Source organism: Uloborus diversus, chromosome 6 (assembly GCF_026930045.1).
Source record: "Uloborus diversus isolate 005 chromosome 6, Udiv.v.3.1, whole genome shotgun sequence".
Taxonomy (NCBI): Eukaryota; Metazoa; Arthropoda; class Arachnida; order Araneae; family Uloboridae; genus Uloborus; species Uloborus diversus.
In genome coordinates, this window is record NC_072736.1 from 59,179,511 (window position 1) to 59,201,195 (window position 21,685).

At 31.8% G+C, this 21,685-nt stretch overlaps 2 protein-coding genes across 4 annotated transcripts in view; one reads left to right on the top strand and one right to left on the bottom strand.

Moving 5' to 3' along the window:
* Window positions 1-14,732, top strand: part of LOC129224667 (uncharacterized) — a 205,270-nt gene extending 190,538 nt beyond the window's left edge. For all 3 annotated transcript variants that reach the window (XM_054859209.1, XM_054859208.1, XM_054859210.1), the window contains 5 exons: window positions 3,347-3,479; window positions 5,142-5,312; window positions 8,471-8,681; window positions 10,219-10,348; window positions 14,542-14,732. In XM_054859209.1, coding sequence (XP_054715184.1) covers window positions 3,347-3,479; window positions 5,142-5,312; window positions 8,471-8,681; window positions 10,219-10,348; window positions 14,542-14,617 — 721 coding nt within the window. In that variant the 3' untranslated portion in view covers window positions 14,618-14,732. The remainder of the gene's footprint in view (window positions 1-3,346; window positions 3,480-5,141; window positions 5,313-8,470; window positions 8,682-10,218; window positions 10,349-14,541) is intronic.
* Window positions 14,733-14,858: 126 nt separating this feature from the next.
* The window catches only part of LOC129224670 (lipoyl synthase, mitochondrial-like), a 40,061-nt gene continuing 33,234 nt past the window's right edge, over window positions 14,859-21,685 (bottom strand). Inside the window, exons 8-11 of the mRNA XM_054859213.1 lie at window positions 21,399-21,544; window positions 20,346-20,416; window positions 17,560-17,671; window positions 14,859-15,097 (exon numbers count right to left, since the gene is read on the bottom strand). Of these exons, the coding sequence (XP_054715188.1) occupies window positions 15,042-15,097; window positions 17,560-17,671; window positions 20,346-20,416; window positions 21,399-21,544 (385 nt within the window). The 3' untranslated portion in view covers window positions 14,859-15,041. The remainder of the gene's footprint in view (window positions 15,098-17,559; window positions 17,672-20,345; window positions 20,417-21,398; window positions 21,545-21,685) is intronic.

The window sequence follows — 21,685 nt, forward strand, 5'->3', positions numbered from 1 at the left end:
ACCTTTCAGGTTTTTCTTAGCTGATATTTTAGCGCCTCTGTTTATCTTGTTAATTTTTTTTTTGCTTATAAGTGTCAAGTTTGTTTTTAAGTATGTAGTTGGTACCCTCACCAAAAGGGGGTTCAAGAACCCCCCACCCAAACCGTCGTTAATAGTATCCGCTTGCATTGTGTTCAAACACTTTATTAGTAAAATGTAAACCATTTCAGTTGTCTTTTCAATTTATTAATTATTTTTGAAAGTAAATATTTGAAATGCTACTTACTTTCATTGCTTATGAACTTAATTTGTAACGTTTATGCCTATTAGGGGCCTTATTCCTGCCCAGTTTGGTGTTTTTTATTACATCCAAGCAGTTACAGAAATTGTTAGTATCCAAAACTGTAGGTTTGTTCATAAGGGGGAAAAGGTGGTCATTCTTCAGCATGAGCCCCATCCTTAAAATAATAGTCTGTATCCGCCTCTGACCCTCACTAGTATTACAGTATCAACTACTAGTGCGGGTATCAACGACTCTAGTGTTTTCTTTTTCCAATAAAATAACTGTATTTCAGGAGATGATCAAGTGGAATAATTTTCGTTGAGTTTTACTTTCTGAACATTCAACATTTTTTTTTTTTGCTTGCTTTTCCGACTAAAATGTAAAACAGCCGCTCCAGTTGCCTTTAAACCAAGATTTAAAATCAATTTACACATGTGTACTGTGCAGGAGTGAGTCAATTCAGCATCTCCTCAATTCCCATCTAGCTCCAGTTTTTGAAAGCGTTTAAAATTATTTTTGCTGAAAATTGGTTTAATATTACAAGTTTACTTTTTTTTTGCAAGACAACTAGCATTAAATTCTTTGTATTTATCATCAACAGACCTATGAGATAAGAGTTATTTTGTTACTATGTGTGTGTGTATGTATATATATATATATATATATATATAAATAATAAAAGTGAAAAATATTGAAAAGACCACACCAAGAGCCCATAGATGCGCAACGCAGCAAAACTAAAAAGCCAAGTAAATATAAAATTAAGCAAACAGAATTTCAAATATTAAACAAATTATAAATAATAAATGATGATAAAAAGGAAAAATGCAAACAGCTATTAAGTAGGAATAGATAAAGTATGAATCCAGAGCTCATCAGCCGTGGAGGATTCATTAATGATGGTCAAAAGACCAAAATTTTAACTATGAGCTAGAAGAGAATGTTTAAGCTCCAGTACATGCAATATAGAGTAACAATGGGCAAAAGCACCACTTGCTAAGCTAAAGGCAATAAACTAGAGCTCAAACCTAAAACTAAAAGCAGGGGGTTTCGCCTCGACTAATTAGGAAAACAAGTTCCGATAATTAGCCTTCCACGGGACAGTACCTGCCTATAACAAAATTGTCTTACCTTGAAATCCACGTAAACTCAGCCCAATCCATTGTTCAGCCTGATAAAAATACATTCCAGTTGTCAACGTAACATTAAAAACATAAAAACATGTCCAGAAATCAATCCATAAACATACCGAGTCGCCTGTTTCCCACGTGTAAAAAATTCATCCACCCCGGTGATTCGTAAAAAATGGTTTGTCACAGTTGTATCATACATTTACACAGTTAAACAGTTTCAAAAGAAGTGAAATGCTCATCGAAGGCTATACTTAAGCAAATGTTTTCAACTAGATTTTTAGGGAAGTTATTATTAAAAAGTAAGTTTTTGAATACTGAAATTTCTTGCTTAAATGCAGAAATGGTATTCAAATTCTTTTTATTCTGATAGCTTGCGAAACAATAATGCCAATAAAAACCTTTTTACTTAAGCAGGAGGAAAAATCTTGTAAGCTGTTAACTGTGAAATTGAATTCGTGTCTTTTATCATAGATTGTAGTGGAACAATTTGAGTCGATTTGTATGTTGATATCCAGGAAATTAAAGCTATTTTGATTAGAACTGGTCTTTTTGAGTGTTAATGAACTATGATAAATAGTTTTGCTAAGTTCAGAAAAATTAGGAAAATTTATACACAAAAGGTCATCGATGTATCTGCAACAAAGAGGTGTAGAAGAAGGATTGTCAATTTTCTCTCATAATATAAAAGAAAAAGGTTGGCTAATGTAGAGCTAAAATTAGCTCCCATTGCTGTGCCATTAATTTGTAGAAAACATAAATTACCATTTTTGAAAAAATTATTAAAAATACAAAATTTAAAAAGACCAAGAAAAAACAATTCATAAAAATCAAGGGAATCCTTGACCGAATTAAAAAGTTCTGATACAGAGGAAAAAAGTTCAATGAGTGGGATATTGGTGAAGAGGTTTTCAAAATCAAAAATTTCTAAGTAATTTATATGAAGCATATTAAGTAAATTGATCACTTCAACACTATTATTAACAATCCAGAACCAATTCATTTGTTGAAGTTTAAGTTGTTCAAGAATTTTTTTGAGAAACTGTTCGAGCTTTACACTCAGATTTTTTCCAATGGTGTTGGTGGCAGAGCAAATAAAGCGAAATCCAACAGGTGTTTTATGAAATTTTGGAATTGCATATAAGTAAGGTAAGTTAACAGAATCAGGACGTGGCAATTAAAAAAGTTTGTAAGCAGCAGCAAATTTTTTGATGATGGAGGATTCATTAAGTTTGGAGGAAACATAAGTGGTAGTTTTTTCTAATTCATTTTTCAAAATGTTAGCATATAATTTTTTGCAGCAGATAGAGTAATTAGAACTGGCTTTATCAACAACTGTAAAGACAAAGGCTTTTTTAAACTCACAGAATCTTCATATTTCCATCTCTCTGCTGATGAAAAGAATGCCATTAATGAGTTTTGGTCTTTTGACCATTGTTAATGAATCCTCCACGGCTGATGAGCTCAGGATTCATACTTTATCTATTCCTACTTAATAGCTGTTTGCATTTTTCCTTTTTATCATCATTTATTATTTATAATTTGTTTAATATTTGAAATTCTGTTTGCTTAATTTTATATATATATATATATATATATATATATATATATATATATATATATATATATATATATATATATATATATATATATATATATATATATATATATATATATATATATATATATATATTGTGTGCTGCATTTTGAATTATTGTATTTTAATTAAAAGCAAATTATGAAGAAAAAAAACCCCTGTAAATTAAAAGTATGGTCAGAAAGAGTTCACTCAAAACCCCAAATAATAGGTAAAAAAGAATGTCTTAACATAAACAGAATTGTTAAGAGATAATATATCGAACCTTTTGTTATGATTTCAATGTATTTGTGTATTTGCACCAACTTGTGAATTAAAAAAAAGGCACCCATAATGATGACATAATTTGCATTGTAGGAGTGGAAAACTGCTGAAAGGCGACGAGCTACTGATTGTAAATGGCCAACAGTTACAAGGGGTGAGCTTGGAAGAGGCAAGAAGACTCCTGAGGGTACCTGAAACAGAAGTACACCTGCTGGTAGCCAGAGAAGTAAGTTTCCTTGGGGGTACAGACTTTTGTGGTCCAAAAACTAAAAAAGAGCAGACTTCATAGCCTTCGTTTTAGATGAAAATAATGAATTTGTATGTTTGAATATTTCTTCTGCATTTTGGAGGTAAACTCTCCTTTAGTCAGCTTATCTTTTATCTTTTAAGATATTTTAAAGATAAGCTCCCCAGTGGCTCCATTATTTGTCATATCTTTTTGTGAGGGAAGGGAGGGACGTAGAAAGGGGGCTCAATGAGTCAGGACTAGTTTAATCACCTGAATTATTTTTTATATTTTTAAAATTCTTCTAGAATTTCTGGGGCACCAAATCTGTAGCTAAAGTTGTAAAAAATTCAAACTTTCATAATGCACTATCTAATGATTAAATGTATAAAAAAAAGAAAAAGAAAAACTCCAAAACATTTTATTCTTTTTCACAAATCTTACAGCCACTTCATTCTTATTGACATTGTTATAATATTTATTGTTATAACATCTGTCAATCATGACATCTATTCTGTAAAAAGATGAGTTCCCTCAAATATGATTTCCTTTAACTACAGTACTGGTGCTTCCTACAGGTGTATTATTAATAATATTATAAAATAAATATGCAGTTCATAATATATGAGGAGAATATTACCAAAAAAAAGTATTTTCATTAAAAAATAAAATCAAAAAATTAAAAAAAAAAAAAAAAAACACTAGAGCTTGGGAAAATATTAATCATACAGCAACTAATTGCTCAACAACTCTTTAGGCTGTACCCTGATTCGGGTAAAACTTTAAAAAGTAACTAATGAGCTTAGTCCTAGGAAGTTGATCTCGTACTGCAATGAAAATTTTGCGAGTCATTACACTTAAATCTGATGGTAAAACAGATAAGAGTTGGAGAATGTTTGAGGAAAAGTCTGAGCAACTTTTCTAGGAACATATTCATAGCTGCCAACTAACAGCATGGAAAACATTTTAATCTGTAAGAACATACAGAAAACCTATTGTTTTGAAGAAGTTTTTGATAGACAATTTTTGAAAGCTGCAAAGTCAGCAACTTTTCAGAGTTTAAGTTCAAAGAAATAAAAGTTTATTTAGTATTTACTTATTTTTAAATTTATTTATTTATTTTTTTGCTTATAAAAGCACAGATCAAGTAAAGTAAGGATTTGAAAGTATTATAATACTTGAAATTTTAATACTTTGCTTTATAATGGTCAAAAAAGCATAGAAATATAGCCACTGCGTACATTGTAAGATTCTTTAAGTTGGCAGCTATGAATATTCAATTTTCGTAGATATGCAGAACTATACTGCAAAGCAGGTAAACGGCAGTATCCAGAAATGAGTTTGAGATATTTGAAAAAAAGTGTGTAAGATTCAATACTAACAATAGGGAAATGTTGGAATTAAACGTTTCTTTCGCGCCCTTCTTTCAGCGGAAACCAAATAAGCAACCTTGTACAATAAAGCGAACATACAATAGATGACAAACATGCAAAAAATTGAAAATTTGCAGTTACCGTCCTTTACCTACACACGACAGTATGATGATCTGATGCTTTAACAAAAACTTGCTCTGAATATTATTACACACAATACAGGCTTATGAGAGTGGCCACTTCAGTTCAGCCTGTCTAGACAAGATTCTCAGTCTCTTTCTCTTTGTAGTTGTCTGACACCATGTGCCTAAAAGAGGACGCCCGTCTGCCTCCTGTACCTGAACTGCATGAGACTGCTGACCGTTGTCCACGACTCCGCCACTGGACTTCCGACGTCACACCTCGAACAGAAAACAGGTGTTCCGATCCTCCCTCGAGGGACAAGGCGGATGGTGAAAGGGTCAGTACAATTCACTCTCTAGTGTTTATTTTTAGTGTTGTAAATGAATATGACCACATATGGCCACACTGTTGTTGGTTTGGTAGTTTTTCCCCTTGATGAAAATTCAGAAACCACAACATGTACCATGTCAGAAAAACTTGTCTCTCAAACGTTCTGTCTAGAGCAGGGGTTCCCAAGGTCGCGACCCCCAGGGGGGTTGCGAAGCCTTATCAAAGGGGGTCGTGATTTAATCTCTACATTACAAAATTTTTCATTGCATAGTTTTAAAATTAAAATACATAGGGGAAATCTAGCACCATTTTAGAGTAACATCAATACTTAAGTGCATGGCGAATCCAGGAGAAGGACTGAGGCTGCAGCACCTCCAACCCTCTCATTCAAGAGTATCTGATCCCCCAATGTTCTTTAAGATTATCTTTAAACTTTGGCTTAGGGACCTCAATCTCTACAAATTTCCGCGAAAGAGTCCAGAATTCACTCTCTCTAAAATCACCCAAAATCGTCTAAAATGTGGTTCTTGGAACTTCAATTTCAAATAATTTCTGTGAGAGATTCTCCACACCCCAACCCTTATCCTGAAATATGTCCTGTAGTTGCGTTTTTAGCAGGGCTGTGGAGTCGGAGTCGGACTGATTTTGGGGTAAAGGAGTCGGAGTTGTGAGAAAACCTACCGACTCCGACTCCAGGCTTCTTTTTTTCTTTCCCTTTCGCTGACTCTCCTTGCATTTTTTAAAAACTGACTACCAATTGGTTCGATTACATGTATAAAAAGATACTAATGAGAAATAACTGCCATTATGGCAATCAGCTAGCTTGAGTGCTTACTGAACTTTCTGTAGCCGTCCCCTAGTTTGCTTGCTTTTTAACTAATAGCAATTGTCAGCCAATGTTTTGTTGTCTAACATTTTTCAAGTAATCACTTTCAAATAAAAATAGAAATATAGTGTTTTGTTCGATCTCAGTTATAAAATAGTAAAAGAAACATAACAAATTAGTAAGTCGAGGCCCGTATCTAAGGTTGAAACGTTTAAGGGTGATCGGCAAACTCAAAAAAGTTCAGGCGCCAAAGCACGAATCCAAAAGATCCAATGAAATATTCTAATGGTTTTTTCTTTATTAAGACTATTTCTATAAGCTTGGTTCTCCTAAAAAATATGGAACAAAATAAGTGTAAATGCTTTCCTCATTACAACACTCAATGTTTGCAGTTAATCTTAAAATCTTAATATTAAGGTTAATTCTAAAGCAGCCAATAAAATTTAAATTAAAAATTTAGCGAAGGAGAAATTTAGGTATAGTAAAAGCTATTCATACAAATTTGTATACCGCCACATTTTGTGTAAAATTAGCTCCTGACGTATATGTGCCCTATTTTCATTGCAATTTTATTGATGAAATACGATTTAAAATATATTCGCGAAAATTTTCAGAATTAAAGTATTTATATTTTTTATAAACTCTGAAATTAACTTTGGGTGCCATCTACAAGATGGGTGTCACCCGGAGCAAACCACCCCCTCTCAAGTGCTTGGATTTAGAAAAAAGCTTTTTCTACCCTCAAGTTACAGCTTTCAAAAATTGAAAGCACATGATTTGATCAATGTCTATTTGTTAAACATTAAAGGGGGGCAAATTACAGATAATCCTTTTCAAATTTTTTAAAAGGGATTTTAAAGTCATCTAACTTTTTAACTCGTAACTATTGGAAAATTTTATTTTTAAATTGAATTTCTGACATTGGGTCTTGGGGGTCCCGTCTTGGGTTTACAATAAAAAACAAAATACGAAATTTTCATAAAAAGGAATTAATACTTCAATCTCTGTTTAGAGGTTTTCCCTCTTCCCTTGAAGGGAGAGAGGGAGTTGAAAAAATACAATTAAAAAAATATATAAAAAAATCCTGAGTCGGAGTTGGAGTCGGGCATTTCAAAATCCAGGAGTCGGGGTCGGAGTCGGCCATTTTCCTTCCGACTCCGCAGCCCTGGTTTTTAGGAGTTAATTTTAGAAATATTCCAGGAAAGAGCCCCAAATCCCATCCCGTTCCCTAACTTCATTAAAAAAAGCGAAGAAATAGATAAATTGATTTTAATTTCAAATAAATAAATAAATAAAATTCCAGGATAGGTGCCTACTGTCCCCCTGCACAGTTATAGCTCGTATGAAATTTCGTTTTTAGGACTTAAACTTTAAAAAAATTCCAGCTGAGAACCTCCGAGCATTTCACATTTGTCATCAAAGATAACCTACTAATATGTTTTTTGGACGTAAAATTTCGAAAAATTTCCTTGGGAGTTCTCTCATTCCTCTCTCCCCCAACATGAACGATTTAAAAGTTACTTTTAAATCTTTTTGTTGACATGGAAAAATGCAAAAAGGAATGAAAATTACTAAATGAAGAATTGCAAGCACAGCATATACTGACACCCTGACTGCGAAATGCCTTCTTTCTTCTTCTTTTTTTCCCCTTTTCATTTTTTTTCGATGTCATAAAAACTCTTGAACCTGTGAAGTATTATGGTTCAAACCGCAAATTCATACGACAATTTGTTGGTTTTCTATGAATTTTTAATGTGTCAAGGACTTTTCGGACACCCTGTATATATTTTCTCTTTTAGTTCCTTCTTCCCGGAAAGTCCGTGTAAAACTTATTGTAAGACATCATATAATTAATTGTTTCCACTTTAGTATAATTCTTTATTTTAGGGTCGTTGCATTTGGTGAAATGGGACTACAGGACATTTTTCCAAAAATTTTGTTTTAAAAATATATAAAAAAAACAAGCCAATTTTTTTTTTTTTTTTTGATAGCAACAGTAACGATTTGTTATAAGAATTCCACAGAACATTAAACTTATAGTTTTTAAATAAAATAACTGATGAATATTCAATAAAATGCCCGTTCCGTCATGGGCATTTTATTGCGTGTCTTTCAATTATTTTCTTCTAACTGACAAACGTTTGATGTTCTACATAGTTCTTATGACAAATCTTTACTGTTGCTATCAAAAATAAAATTTCTAGCTGGTATTATTTCTATATATAAAACAAAATCTTGTGACAAAACTACTCAAAATGTCCCGTTCCGTCAAATGGAATGGCCCTTTACTATCACTCTTAAAAAAAACTGTACCTCATATGCTTCTTTTTTTTCTTCAGATGGGAAGTGGCGGCATCTGTACGCTCCCCAGGCGCCCCAAGTCTTCCCAGTTGTCTTTACGCACTGTGGTGTTCGAGAAGGGTCCTGGACGCAAGAGCCTCGGGTTTAGTATCGTAGGTGGCTCTGATTCACCCAAGGGTCAGCTCGGTTTCTATGTCAAGACCATCTTCGCCAATGGACAGGCAGCAGAGACGGGATGTCTCAGGGAAGGTAAGAATTCAACACTGTCTGTTGGTTATTGCTTTTATTAATTTTGCCTTTATGCTAAACTTTAGCAGATTTTTCTCAAAATGGAAAGATCTCATGATAGATTTCCAACTGCTGCAGAGAATGATCTAGAATGTATTTCTTGTTTTGTGTTTTAGTGAGTCAAAAGATCATATGATAGATAGATGCTATACATAAATGATCCTATTAAGCACTATGTTAAACCTTAAAGCTTAACAGTAGACTCTTGATTCATCCGGATTCGTATATCCCGGTTGCACCCAGGGCTGAAAAATTATAGCACCGGACAGTATCAGGGCAGGTAAAAATTCTGATTGGGCATGCATTTTTTAACCCTTACATGCCTGGCTGGGCATGTAATTTTTTAATAAAATATTTCTTCCTAAAATTTTATTACTTAGTATTTTAATGAAAAATTACCACATCCTTACCAAAGCTCAAAATTTATTTCAAGAGGTACTGCTAAAATCATATTTGGACAAACATATTGGACAATTGCTGTCTCCAGTTTATGTGGAAGCAATCTTCCCCTTTATATAATTTAAATTTTGTAACTTTTAATAACTGCATATTATGTACCATGATTTAAACTATTTTTTTTAATGATTTATATTAAAATAATTCCTGATTCAGCTATAAAACTTTTAAATTAATTTTTTGTCTGTTTCATGCTGTACAACAAATTTAATTTTTTAAATTAATGTACAAAAAAGTGTTGGAAATCCCAAAATAAGGATGCAGAGGCAGTGGGATTGGAATGCAGAACATATTTATTTAACAGAACACGGACATCACACTAACAGATACATTGTTAGACTGCAACTGACCATTCACTAAGCTACAGCGTATTTAACTTTGAGATTACGTCACATGCGAGTCAATCACGGTTATAGGAAGTCCATTTTAGGATAGATGGGGTTTAACATTGCAGCTCAACAAAAAGGCATGTAAATTTTTTTATTTGGGCATGTATTTTTAGACAAATATGCCTTGGGGAGGGGGGGGGGGCGTTAGGGCACATAAAATTAAATTAGTTCGTTAAAGATAACTCATCTACGGAACTTTTTTAAAAAGAATTTGGAAAGCACAATTCCCTGTCGATCAAACAAAAAGCACAAACATCTATAATTTCATAAATAAAACTGAAACATTTCACGAGGCTTAAATTTTCATGATTACGTTGGACTCGTGAAAATAGTGTTATCCACATACAGTAAAATATTGTCTTTCTCCAAAGTACTTGACATTCATTATCGAGTAATGACACCTACTATCAGTTTCTTACAGTAATATATATTAACACAACCGGAAGCCACTATAATAATTTTGCATATGGTGTGAAATATTCTGAAGCAAAATCTACTAAGTGAATACTTTTACAGAATTTTCAGTTAGAAAGTACAGACACAAAAATAACACCGAAAAATGTATATCATTTATATGGCTACTTTTGTATTGATTTATTGTTTCATGTATGGTTTTGTGACCTATCAAATAATGTTTCTCCATTTTTTCACAGGTGATGAGATCTATACTCTAAATGGCCAAAGTTTACAAGGATTGTCACATTCAGAAGCAATTGCTGCTTTCAAGAAAATCAAACAAGGTCCAGTCATTCTGCACATCGGTCGACGCACAAACAAAAAAAGGTGAGATTTTATCCCTTTGCACAATGTTAAACAACATTTTAAAATTTAATGATAAAAACTGGCCTTTTTTAAATTTTAAAATTTGATAAAATCTTATCTATGAATAATAGGTCAAAATAATTGCATTCATGTTGATTATCCAGTACATCTCCATAGAAAATGGTTGCAAAATACTAAAAAGAATACTCTTTTTGCTTATACATTTAACACTCTCGAATAACCTCTGATTACTGTGACTATTTCGTGGGGAAGGGTTATGGGAGTTCATGACCTCTGGACAATATTATCCCTCCATCATTATTGTGTGTGATTATAATTTAATTATTGCACACAAGATGGATGTAGAATATTGTGCAAATATATTATTGCACATTGTGTTCAAATAATTTGTCAATAGAATGTAAAGGTTTGCCATAATCTTTTTATTTTATTTTTGAAATAATACTTCTTTTCATTGCTTCTGAAATTTATTCATAAAAATAGTTTGATGCCTTGTTTTGGGCGATTCGCTGCTTTTTATTGATACTCACAGTTGTAGAAATGTTTTGTACCCAAAGCTCTCTATTTTCCATCATGCCCCCCCCCCCCCTAAACTGCAGGTCTGTATCCGGCCCTGACAACAACTAATGCATGAAGCTCCTTTTGCTATATTTCATAGATATACTGTCCATTAGACCAGTAATTCTTAAACTGGTCCACGAAAATTGAACTTGGATTCAGGGATGAAAATTAATACACCTGCTCTTTAAAAACATGAAAATGAATGCACATACATGTCATTCCACCTAATATAATTGGTGTGAAAATGTTATTGATATCGTATGTGGTTGACTTATATTTCAGAAGCGTAACGGTTTAGAACCATTGCATTAGAATATTCAAACTGGATCGTTCACCCAAATATAATGTCTGATGTCTAAACATTTTTTTTTTTTTTTGTAATTCTCAAAACTATAAACATTGAAATATTAATTTTTCAATAAATAGAGGTAAAATTTATGGTGAACCTAACATCTTAAAGGTTATAAAGGCGTCTTGCATTAGGTGGTTGGACCACATATATTGATACGAAGATGTGGCCCCCATAAAAACAATCACTATCTCCAACATTGAAGGAAAATGCTGAAGAGGAAGACCCCCAGTCAAAAGGCTGGACGGGGTAGAAAAAGACTTAAAAGTAATAGGAGTGAACCAATGGAGCATGGGGCATGCTTGGGACAAACTTGGTCACTAGGTGGCGCAACATGTACAATTGGTATTCGTTACTTCCGGTCATTCCGTTAACGTGCTTGAGCGTAAGCGAGGAAGAAGTCTAATTTTTTCCAGTGTTAAATACGCGATTTTCCGTACGCGACGAAGCTAAATCAATTTTGAATTTAGTGTATAAAAAATAAAAAGATTGCTGTTTCAATTTTGAGAGAAAAACTAAAAGTTATGGACGTTAAAACAGAGGTCTAAAGCTGAATTAAGTACCAGGAAGTATGGATAGTATTTAAATGATGGTATCAATTAAAAAAAGATGATCTTTCACTAATTCTGCTGATAACATAAAATTTTAGCTAAATATTTTCTCATTTAGCTAAATATTTTTATTTATATTTTAGCTAAATATTTTCTCACATTTTAGCTAAATATTTTCTCATTGTAAAGAACAACTATTTAGTAATTATTTATTTGAAAAAATATTTATATCTTTATTTCGACGTTCAAAACTGCAATCACTAGAATAAATTTTTATATGCTGCTGCTTAATTCTTTTGCAGAATGTACGTTTCTCTAGTTGACGGTCAAAATGTAACGTGTAAAAAAACCTGAAACGTTACCGTTCTCGTATTTTTCAAAAATTTCGTTTCTTTTCTTTTTTTACATTCACACATCTAACTACATAACTTCCATAACAATTAATCGTTTTTATCCAAATTATAATTCTATTCTCCCATGAAATGTGCAAAATTTGACAATAGAAGATAGAATGACAATTTTATTGTTATATCAGATTGAAAAATGAAAGCTATGTTAGATTTTTATACCTTATCAAAGACTCTTGTTTTTACTTTTAAAATTTGACAAAAAATAAATTATTCAAAGCAGGTATGCTGAAGAATATCAAGCAAAGGGGTAGCTCTATCGAAGCACATTCAAATTAAATACAAATGTCACGTGCTTTAAAGAAAAAACGTATTAATAACAGTAGCTAAGTATAATAACATTGCAACCATTTTATAAGGATAAATTTCATATATATTAGTTAAAACACAAAATATATTTAAAGGTTATGCAAACACTTATACAGACGTGAAATATGTACCAGTAGTACACTAACAATATAATACATAAATAATTTTATGCACTGTAGCAGACATAAATTACTTTTTTTTTTGGGGGGGGGGGGGGTCTAACAGGCCTCACATGCAAAGAAAAAAAAAAACTACCGTACTGGTATTGGTCATGTATGCTAAGATGAAAAGCTCTGTATTGTTGACCCTCAAATTCACCCCTCGGTGTGCAACTAATATTATGTATTTAATTTTTTTTTAAGTTCGGTGGAAAAGAATTTTTAGCACCCGCTCCCAAAGTTGCTAATTTATTCATTAATTTATAACTAAGACTATAAACTAAAGACAGACAAAAAGTAATTTTAACTGCTAAAAATTTATTGGTATTATTATGCATATAATTCTGATTTCAGATGATATTAAGAAAAATAACTTAATATGTACGTAACTAAAATAGAACATTTTCAAATACTAATATAAATGATAAATACTTTCTTTAAAGTTTAAATTTCAAATTAAGTAATACAAATATTCAGATATTAATTCAAAATATTGATAAAAACAACTAGGCAAGACACCTTTATCTTCAAACTAAATAATGCAAATGAAAAAAAATAAAATAACATAATAATAATAATAATACATTATTAAGATTTCAAACATATGTACACTTCTGTCCGAAAGGTGCGGAATAAGTGGTATTGCTATTCATTTCATCTGCATGCTATATAAAACAATAATATTTCTTTCCAATCCTAAGAATTTCGATTTACATTCAGTAGAAAACTATAAAACGAAATGGACCTTGTAAGAAATATGCCCTTACTATCATCATAATTATTAATAATCAGTTTTTATTTTTGTTCGATGCATTTTTTTTTCTTAAAATGTCAAACATCGAAAAAGCATAAAATGCAAAACATCGATGTTAATCTTTTCGAACCTGAATTTTTAACTTATTTCACCTCTAACAGCAAAAAAAAAAAAAAAAAAAAAAAACAACATTAGGTATAAAATAATTAAGTTTCCTAATATGTATACATATTTATCTGTACATAGAAAAATGCACATTTCTTCCAGAGTAGAAATTCTTATGCTATTCCTTATTTGTTTGTTAATAAGCGATTCACGCTCAAAGCTTATTGTACTTAGTGACACTTTCAGCTATTTCAATCGGAATTGCGACAGGAAGGGTATTACGTCTATGGTAAAAATATATTGATGTTTTGAGAAAACATTCACATAACTCTTTTTGCGAAAAAACTAATCTCGTCGAAAAAAAAAAGAGCATCGTAACATTGAAGACGCAGCGAAACTCCTCACAGCTTCTATGGCAAGACGAGCCGGCGGAATAGCCGGAAGTAATTCATACCAACATCCGCCCGGGCGCGCTAGGAACTATGGGAGTTTTAGCATGCCCCATTGCACAGAATAGTGCGGGGTGGGAAAAACTTCGACGGTCTTGGCCAGTAACAGGCTGTAGTACCAGTGAAGAAGCAAAACTTTATTCCGATATAATATCCGTAATAAGATCTCAACAGGGAACCTTTATATTTGTTAGTACTCTTGTTTTTTTTTTTTTTGAATTTTGTTCATATTTGAGGCAGTGAGAAGCAAAGGGGTGTATGTAAGTGGCTAATTTCAAGGTTTGAACGTTTAAAGATAATATACGTTTAAAGATAAGCTCTTAGGTAGATTTTCACTGAAAAGTTTTTTGGAAATCATGCTGTATAACAGCACCTACCAGGTGTACTAGTACTGTCTCTTGCCCCAAGACAGAGGGGAAGGTCACCTCCCATTTGTACTGGCTATCTCAATTTTTAATTTTGCCACTTCTTTGCCCTTTACTTCACTGCCTATTTGTGAAATGTAAAACTATTGTGTAAAATAACTCTAATCATACATTTCTTGTTTCAGTTCATCGTTCTGTGAGACAACTAGCAAGCTAGAGAACAACAATTCTAAGTCATGTAGCACGCTAGACAATATCTAATGGGACACTGTCTGTGCCTTTTACTTTTGTTAGCCATTTTTCCAATTTTGTAGTCTGTTTGCTACAGCTACCATGCAAAAGTATTCCTGTAAATAAAGTACAAATCCAACATTTCCCCCCTTTGTCTCTCTTTCTTCCCATGTACTTCACTATGAATAAGCATTTCTGTTCTTCACAAACTGATGTTTTATTTGTTTTGTTAAAAACATAGCTGCTATAAATTTACTCTAAACATAGCAGTGACAGTTTGAAATGAATGAGACTTGGTCGTTCAAATAAGGAAAAGTTTCAACAGTGGCATTGAAGAGAAAAAAATAAATCATATTTATAAAGCATTTTATATTACTCTATAATATTATCTATAAAATATATCTTATTTGTATCTTCATAAATTCTGCATATCTTTACATTTTGTGTCCATGGTTCACTTGACTTTTAAGCTAGTTCTCTGATGCACCAAGTTTTTCAAGAAAAATTCACCTGCAAAATGAACATTCTGTGCATTATTTCAAATGTAATTAATTGAAGCACCGAAACAAGTATATTCATCATTTAGTTAGTCTGCATATTAAAAGATATGATATTCAAAACGACCTATCGAAACATTTTGTGAAAAACAAAACCTGTGTATGTTTTTAAATGTATCTTCTCACTGATAAGTCTACAGGAAACAATGGGCTAGAAAAGGTTTGAACATTTAATGCACATTAATTTACAAATTTTATAGAGATATGTTTGTGGTTTCTATGCAAAATATGAGAAGACTAAACACACATTATTAAATTCATTCAAATTTCAATATTATTGAAAATTTTGTGAAGTTTTTATCTTGATTGCTCTCGGAGAAGGAATAAAATTTTATAAAAGTCGGCTGTAAAATAACTACTTAGATGATCCAAAGATCAGATTCATTTTAAAACTGAGCTAGTTGAAAATTAGTTGCTAGAGATAATTGTTAGTTTCGAAAATTGTGGGATGAAAATCAAGTTTTTTTTCTTTTTGCAACAACTTTTATGTGGACCAGATTTTCTGTAATTAGGCATGAAACTTTGTTGGGGCTTCTCTGGATTATTGAGTTTTTTTAATTGACAAATCTTGAAATTCCAGTAAGAGGTAAACTAAGAAAGTTCAACTATGCATTGTAAAACTTCCTTATGAATGTAAAACAAACACATTTAGCATTCTTCATTTCCCAACTTTACCGGGAAAAAAGAGCCCAGATGTGATTCTGTTATCTTTTTAGCGTTGACACTCTTTTTTTTTTGGCAGAGCCTAGATGTGATTAATCAGTATTTTGAAATTTAGATGAAGATCTAAGATTACATAGAATAAATAGGTGTTACTTTTAAACATCTTTTGTTAAAAGTAATAACTGTTCTATAAGAAACCACTGCTGTGACAGGGAGTGCCCATTTCAAATGAGGAAAAAACATGGCTTTCTTTTTTTTAAGTCTCAAGAAATTTGTTTTAATTTCATTATTCACAATCATTCACATTTAGCTTTTACATTATGAAATACTTTGTATCTTTGATGTGTTTCTTCAACACCAAGAGTCATTCCAGCTATTACGTTTTGCTGTAGCTGTACAGCAACTTTTTAGCATCTGCTTTCGGTTTATAATATTTCAAATTATTTTTTCAATATAATATATAGCTAATAGAGAACTTTAAATGAGCTTTTGTAAAAAACTGTATTTTTTATTATCTGTTCTCATTGCAGGCAGAGCAAAAAGAAAATTCTTGAGTTTATATCCTAAGCACAATCCAAATCATATTAATTTAATCAGGTTAATCTTTTTAGTACAAATGGATGCCTCACTTGCAAAATCAATTAACTCCATAAAACAAAATGTCGAGAAAAGTTATGAAGAAGATAGTGTTATCCATAGAAGTGAATAGGCCCTCCTGTTACATTTTCTGCCATCACATGGTCAGATATGTACTGAACCTAAACTTTAATATAAATTTACATGCTAAGCATTGATAAAGCACTATTAAAGCAGAAATGAGGATTTTTTTTTAAAAAGTGGAGTTAATCGATTTGGCAATTGACGCATAAATATGTTTTTATAAGCCATCCAAAGAACATTGTATGGGGCAAGTAATCACAATGTGGATTTAATGGCGAATGCAGATTGTTAGGCTAAAAAATTATACATTTCCAACTGCATTAAGAATATTACATTAAAAAAGATTTTTTAAAAACAAATTTAAAAACTAGTAGAATAATTGGCACTTTTAAATGCAATATTCAACAGTTGATTGAAAGATTAATTTCTGATTAAATGGTTTTGTATAAGAAGTTTCATACTAACTACTACTAATAACAATATAAGTACTTGAAAAATTTAAATGAGTTTTTTTGATACACTTTCTTATCTGTTCTCATTGTAGGCGAGAAAGCAAGAAAGATTTTAAATTTATTTCCTGAAATACTAGCCCTGCACAGATAGTTTCTATATTATTGTGCAAAGGAATGTTGAAAGAAAAGTTGAAAGAATAAAAGTTACACATTTCTAGTGTTTGTTACATATATTTTTTAAAAATCATTTTTGGGCAATAATTCATAATTTTTGTCATAAATCACTAGTTTTTTTTTATCCTTTCTTTATTGGTATGCTGATTGATAGTAAAAATAAAATCTTCAAATATCACATATATTACTGGAGTTTATATAGTTAAATAATTCATTTATTTTGGGTTACAATTTTCTGGTTTCTGTTTTTCTCATAAATTGACCAATATAAACTTGCTATAACTTAAACATTCCTCTATCTGTAAGTTTTCACTAGGTCCCAAACATTTGAGAAGGCTGTGGGAAATTTCCATAACTCAAAGGTTTTAGCCAGTCCTTTGGGCTTGTAATTGAGGGTTGACTGTAAATTAAAAAATGCCATCCAAACGAAGTTGGTCATCTTAAAGATAACTTCAAAACATCTCACCTGCTTTGTAGGATGATCTGACCAGAGGTCCACTCGCTGTGTAAGAGAAGCCTAACGAGTTTCCATACTCTTCCCAGAATTTGAACTTCTCCGGCCTCACATATTCAAATACCTGAAATGTAAAACAAGTGACCGTCAAATCAACAAATCCTAGAAATTATATTCGTTACAAGATTATTCAAAATGGACCTTTAAATAATAATCTTGATGGTTCAATAAGTGGGGTAAAATGTATATAAAGGCAAGACTGCTACAGAAGTATCAAGTAGCAAAATGTATATACACAGAAACTAAAATTGCATCTAGTCAATTTATTACATACAACAGTGTTAAAATACAAAGTTTAAAAAAAATTACTCCCTCTCTTAATGGGAGGTAATTGGAGAAAGTTCCACAGAAAGTGAGGAAACAGTGATTTTACTTCTACAAAAACATTGTCATTTAATTTATTACAGTTGAAAATGGTTATCTTTGTGAACCTGGAAAATTCAACTATATACATCGAGTGACCATATTGTCCCCTCAGAGCAATAGCAAGATATCTTAAGTGTTATTTCTGGGATTAGATATCTTACTGTTGCTCTGAGGCGATGATATAAGCAGAGCTGTGGAGTTAGGCTGATTTCGGGGTACAGGAGTCAGAATCCGTAAAAACATGCAAATTCAACTCTAGGAGTATTTTTTTAGTTTTTACTCACACCACTTCTTACATTTTTTTCCGAGACCCACTTAGTTCAATTATTTGTACAACTCTGCTTACTTATGAAAAAACTTCATTTAGAAACTCCAACTGGATTATTTATATAACTTTTTGTAAAAATTCCTAACTTTGGCAACCAGTTGGTTTTCTTGTTTTTAAAAACTTCATGTAGTTAATAGCACTTGCCAGTGAACAATTGGGTTGCCTAGTATTGTACTCCGATATTATAAGTGGTTTTTTTGGGTCTTTATTTAACCTGTTCGCACCCAGCATCACGCGGACGCTACGCAACGATTCCTCTCCTATCAGCTCAGCGTCACTTCTACGCTACGCGCTCTGTTTGACGCTGACGTCCCAGCGTCACGTATATGCTTTCTCGAAATAGAACGATTGAATGGAATATTTAAACGATAATAGATGGCGCTAAATGGCTATAACTTTTATCATATTCGAGTCACATGGTATCTGACCTTTATGTACACACTTTAGTTTCTTATTTGGGCCTCTCAATGGGACAGATTTTTTTTTTAATGTAAACAACAGTGAATCACTGCTCTGCGCATATGTTTTATGAGGTCTCAATTACTCTTGTTTATATCTTTGCTTCTCTTTTTTTTTACGAGTAATTGAAAGAGATATACATCTAGCTAAATAAATTATGGGGGAGGGAAGGAAGGTTAAAATATTTTTGGGTATGTGTTCCAGACCTTTGGGATTCCCCGTTCAATGAGAGTATAGGAATGATTTCAAGAGGCCTGAAGTTTATGATTATTTTTAAATCCTTTCTGATATTGTTCTTCTGTATTTATTTTTTTTCATTTGGAGAATGGAAAACTGCAATAAAAATGGTTAGCGAAATGAGTGAAAGGGAATGTTTTCGAGTGAATTATGAAGCAGTTTTGAGACTTGTGGCATGGGAAATATAACTAGTTTAAATTCGTTGACCTAAGTTGTTTTAATCAAAATTACATAAGGAACATTTTTTTTTGCTACATTTCTTTTTTTTTTTGATTCCACACTCACGATGTCAAACTCTAACTTTGTTTTTGTGCACATATCATTTAATTTTGTGCACATGGTTAAAGTTTTACTATTATACTTATTTCACTTCCTTCTAATAATGTAACCGTCTTTATATTAATAATTAGTAATCAGTAGTACATTGTTTAAGCAAAATTAAAATTTCAAGCCATTATTTTGAGATGCTGATTTTATATTAATATTTTTGTTCAGTTAGGCTTAACTGCTGTAAATGCTCGGGCCGATGGCGGCGTTCCATTTCAGAACGTTCGGTCCCGTAGCTGCGCTTCGTTTTCCGAGCGCTGGTCCTCAAGGGGTTAAAAGTTATTACTTTTAAATCAATAAAATCATACAAATTTTACATCATCCTCAGTTATACAATAACAATTCTTGAAAAATAATAAAAACAAAGTCACTAATTGAATTCTACTTGTTGATGCAATGACCTTCTGTATTTATTCAAACAAAATATTTAAGAACTGTAGATTATTCAGTAAAAAAGACATAAATTCATCAAATATTTATATGCACACAAATCAGCATTAAGAGTACATATAATTCAAGAAAATATTAGACTTGTCCAGGAAACTCAAAATAACAAATAATTAAAAACATTTAAATCTACCTGTTAATAGAATTCCTGAAATCAGAAGACTAGTCTTAGTCTAACCAGCAAACATTGATTTTTTCAGGAACTAGATACAAAGTATTTTTTAAACATAATATTACTTTCATTAGCCACAAATGGAAAAGTTATGTGCAGGCAATGTACAAACTGCTTACACATAACTTTTGCAATTAGGAGTAACAAAAGTAAAAACATTGTAAAAAATAGTTGGAATAAAGCTTTCTAACAATTCAATATTTGATAGCAATGATACTTTACTTCAAAGGTACATAATAGTTACTGAAATAAAGTTTTGAACCTGTTTCAGAAATCAAACTGCATATAATTAAAAAGTATATTCCACTCTTTGTGTTTCGTTAACGAAAAATATTTTTAAACTTTTCAAACGTAAACGGAATGCCAGATAATAAATGAATGTTTCATTTCCATTAATCTCACCTTCATGTGTCTCTTGGTTGGCTGCATGTACTGCCCAAGCGTCAAACAGTCCACATTGGCTAGCCGTAAATCTGAAATGAAATGAGATACAATTTGAACCATGAAAAAATAAAGTTGAAAACATAGACTACAAGGTACATACTATTCCCCCCCCCCCCGTTTAAGTCCAAAAACTGAAAGAAAACACTCAATGACTAAACGTATTTAATAAATAAATATGATATGAAACAAAAAATCTACTCAAGTCAGTTTCTAAACAATTGAAAGATCAAGTAAGATTTCTAACTAACTTTGATGTGGAAGAAGGACAAAAATAAAATTAAAATAAAAAGTAGTATTCTTTTGCAAAACGATTAATACCCAGTGATTTCTGAGCAGTAGCATACATAGACTTCCAGCCCCCCAATAAGATTTTTTGATGAAAAATTTTACAATAATGTTATTTTTCATTAATCTCTTAGGATCTTCTTTCTGTACCTAAATGATAACAGGACATTCTTAGTACTCTTATATGAAGAATACCATCCAATTTCTACATTATTTACATAAATTCCAACTATATATGAAAATATACATACAAAGCAGTGAGCTTCAACGTACAATTTACATGATTTTGATAAAGCATGAAATAGTAATTTTAAGAAGCACATTATTACAGGATAAGGAAATTTTGCCCGTTCAGAGTAGTTGTTACATAAAAATAAATTTAAAAATTCTTTTACAGTAAAAACAGAGAAGAGAAAGTAATATTAATTGTAGTAAATAATAAAGAAATGTTCTAAGAGGAAAACAAAACGTCAAAACATTTTAAATTAAATTTGAAATAATATATTTAAAAAAATCAAAAATGAATTAACGAATCAGAAAAGAGAGAAATATGAAGGTGAAGTAGAAAATAATTAAGAGTAGGAGTTGTACCATCTTCTAAAAATCACCTTCCAACAAAGCTGATTTTCGAAGAATGTTAAGGGATTTCCTTGAAAAAACTTAACGGTAACAATTTTTTAAACCCTAAAAAAATATAAATTCTGAAATTTCAAGAAGAATTTTTACCTTCCATGGTGGCCTTAATCATATCATCCGTCTCCCCAAATCCCAACATGATGGATGTCTTGGTCACAATGTCATTTCTGACCCTTTTAGGATGCCTCAACACCTCTAGAGATTGGCTATAGTTAGCCCTCCTGTCTCGGACCTGGCTGTCATAAGAGAAGAAAAACTGAAAATCAAGATACTAGTCAAGATTCAGGGTTGAATTTTACATAACATTAACGATAGAGATGAAACAAAGCTTTGACCTGGCTGGATCAGGAGCATAGGCAGATTTAGGCTGTAAATTC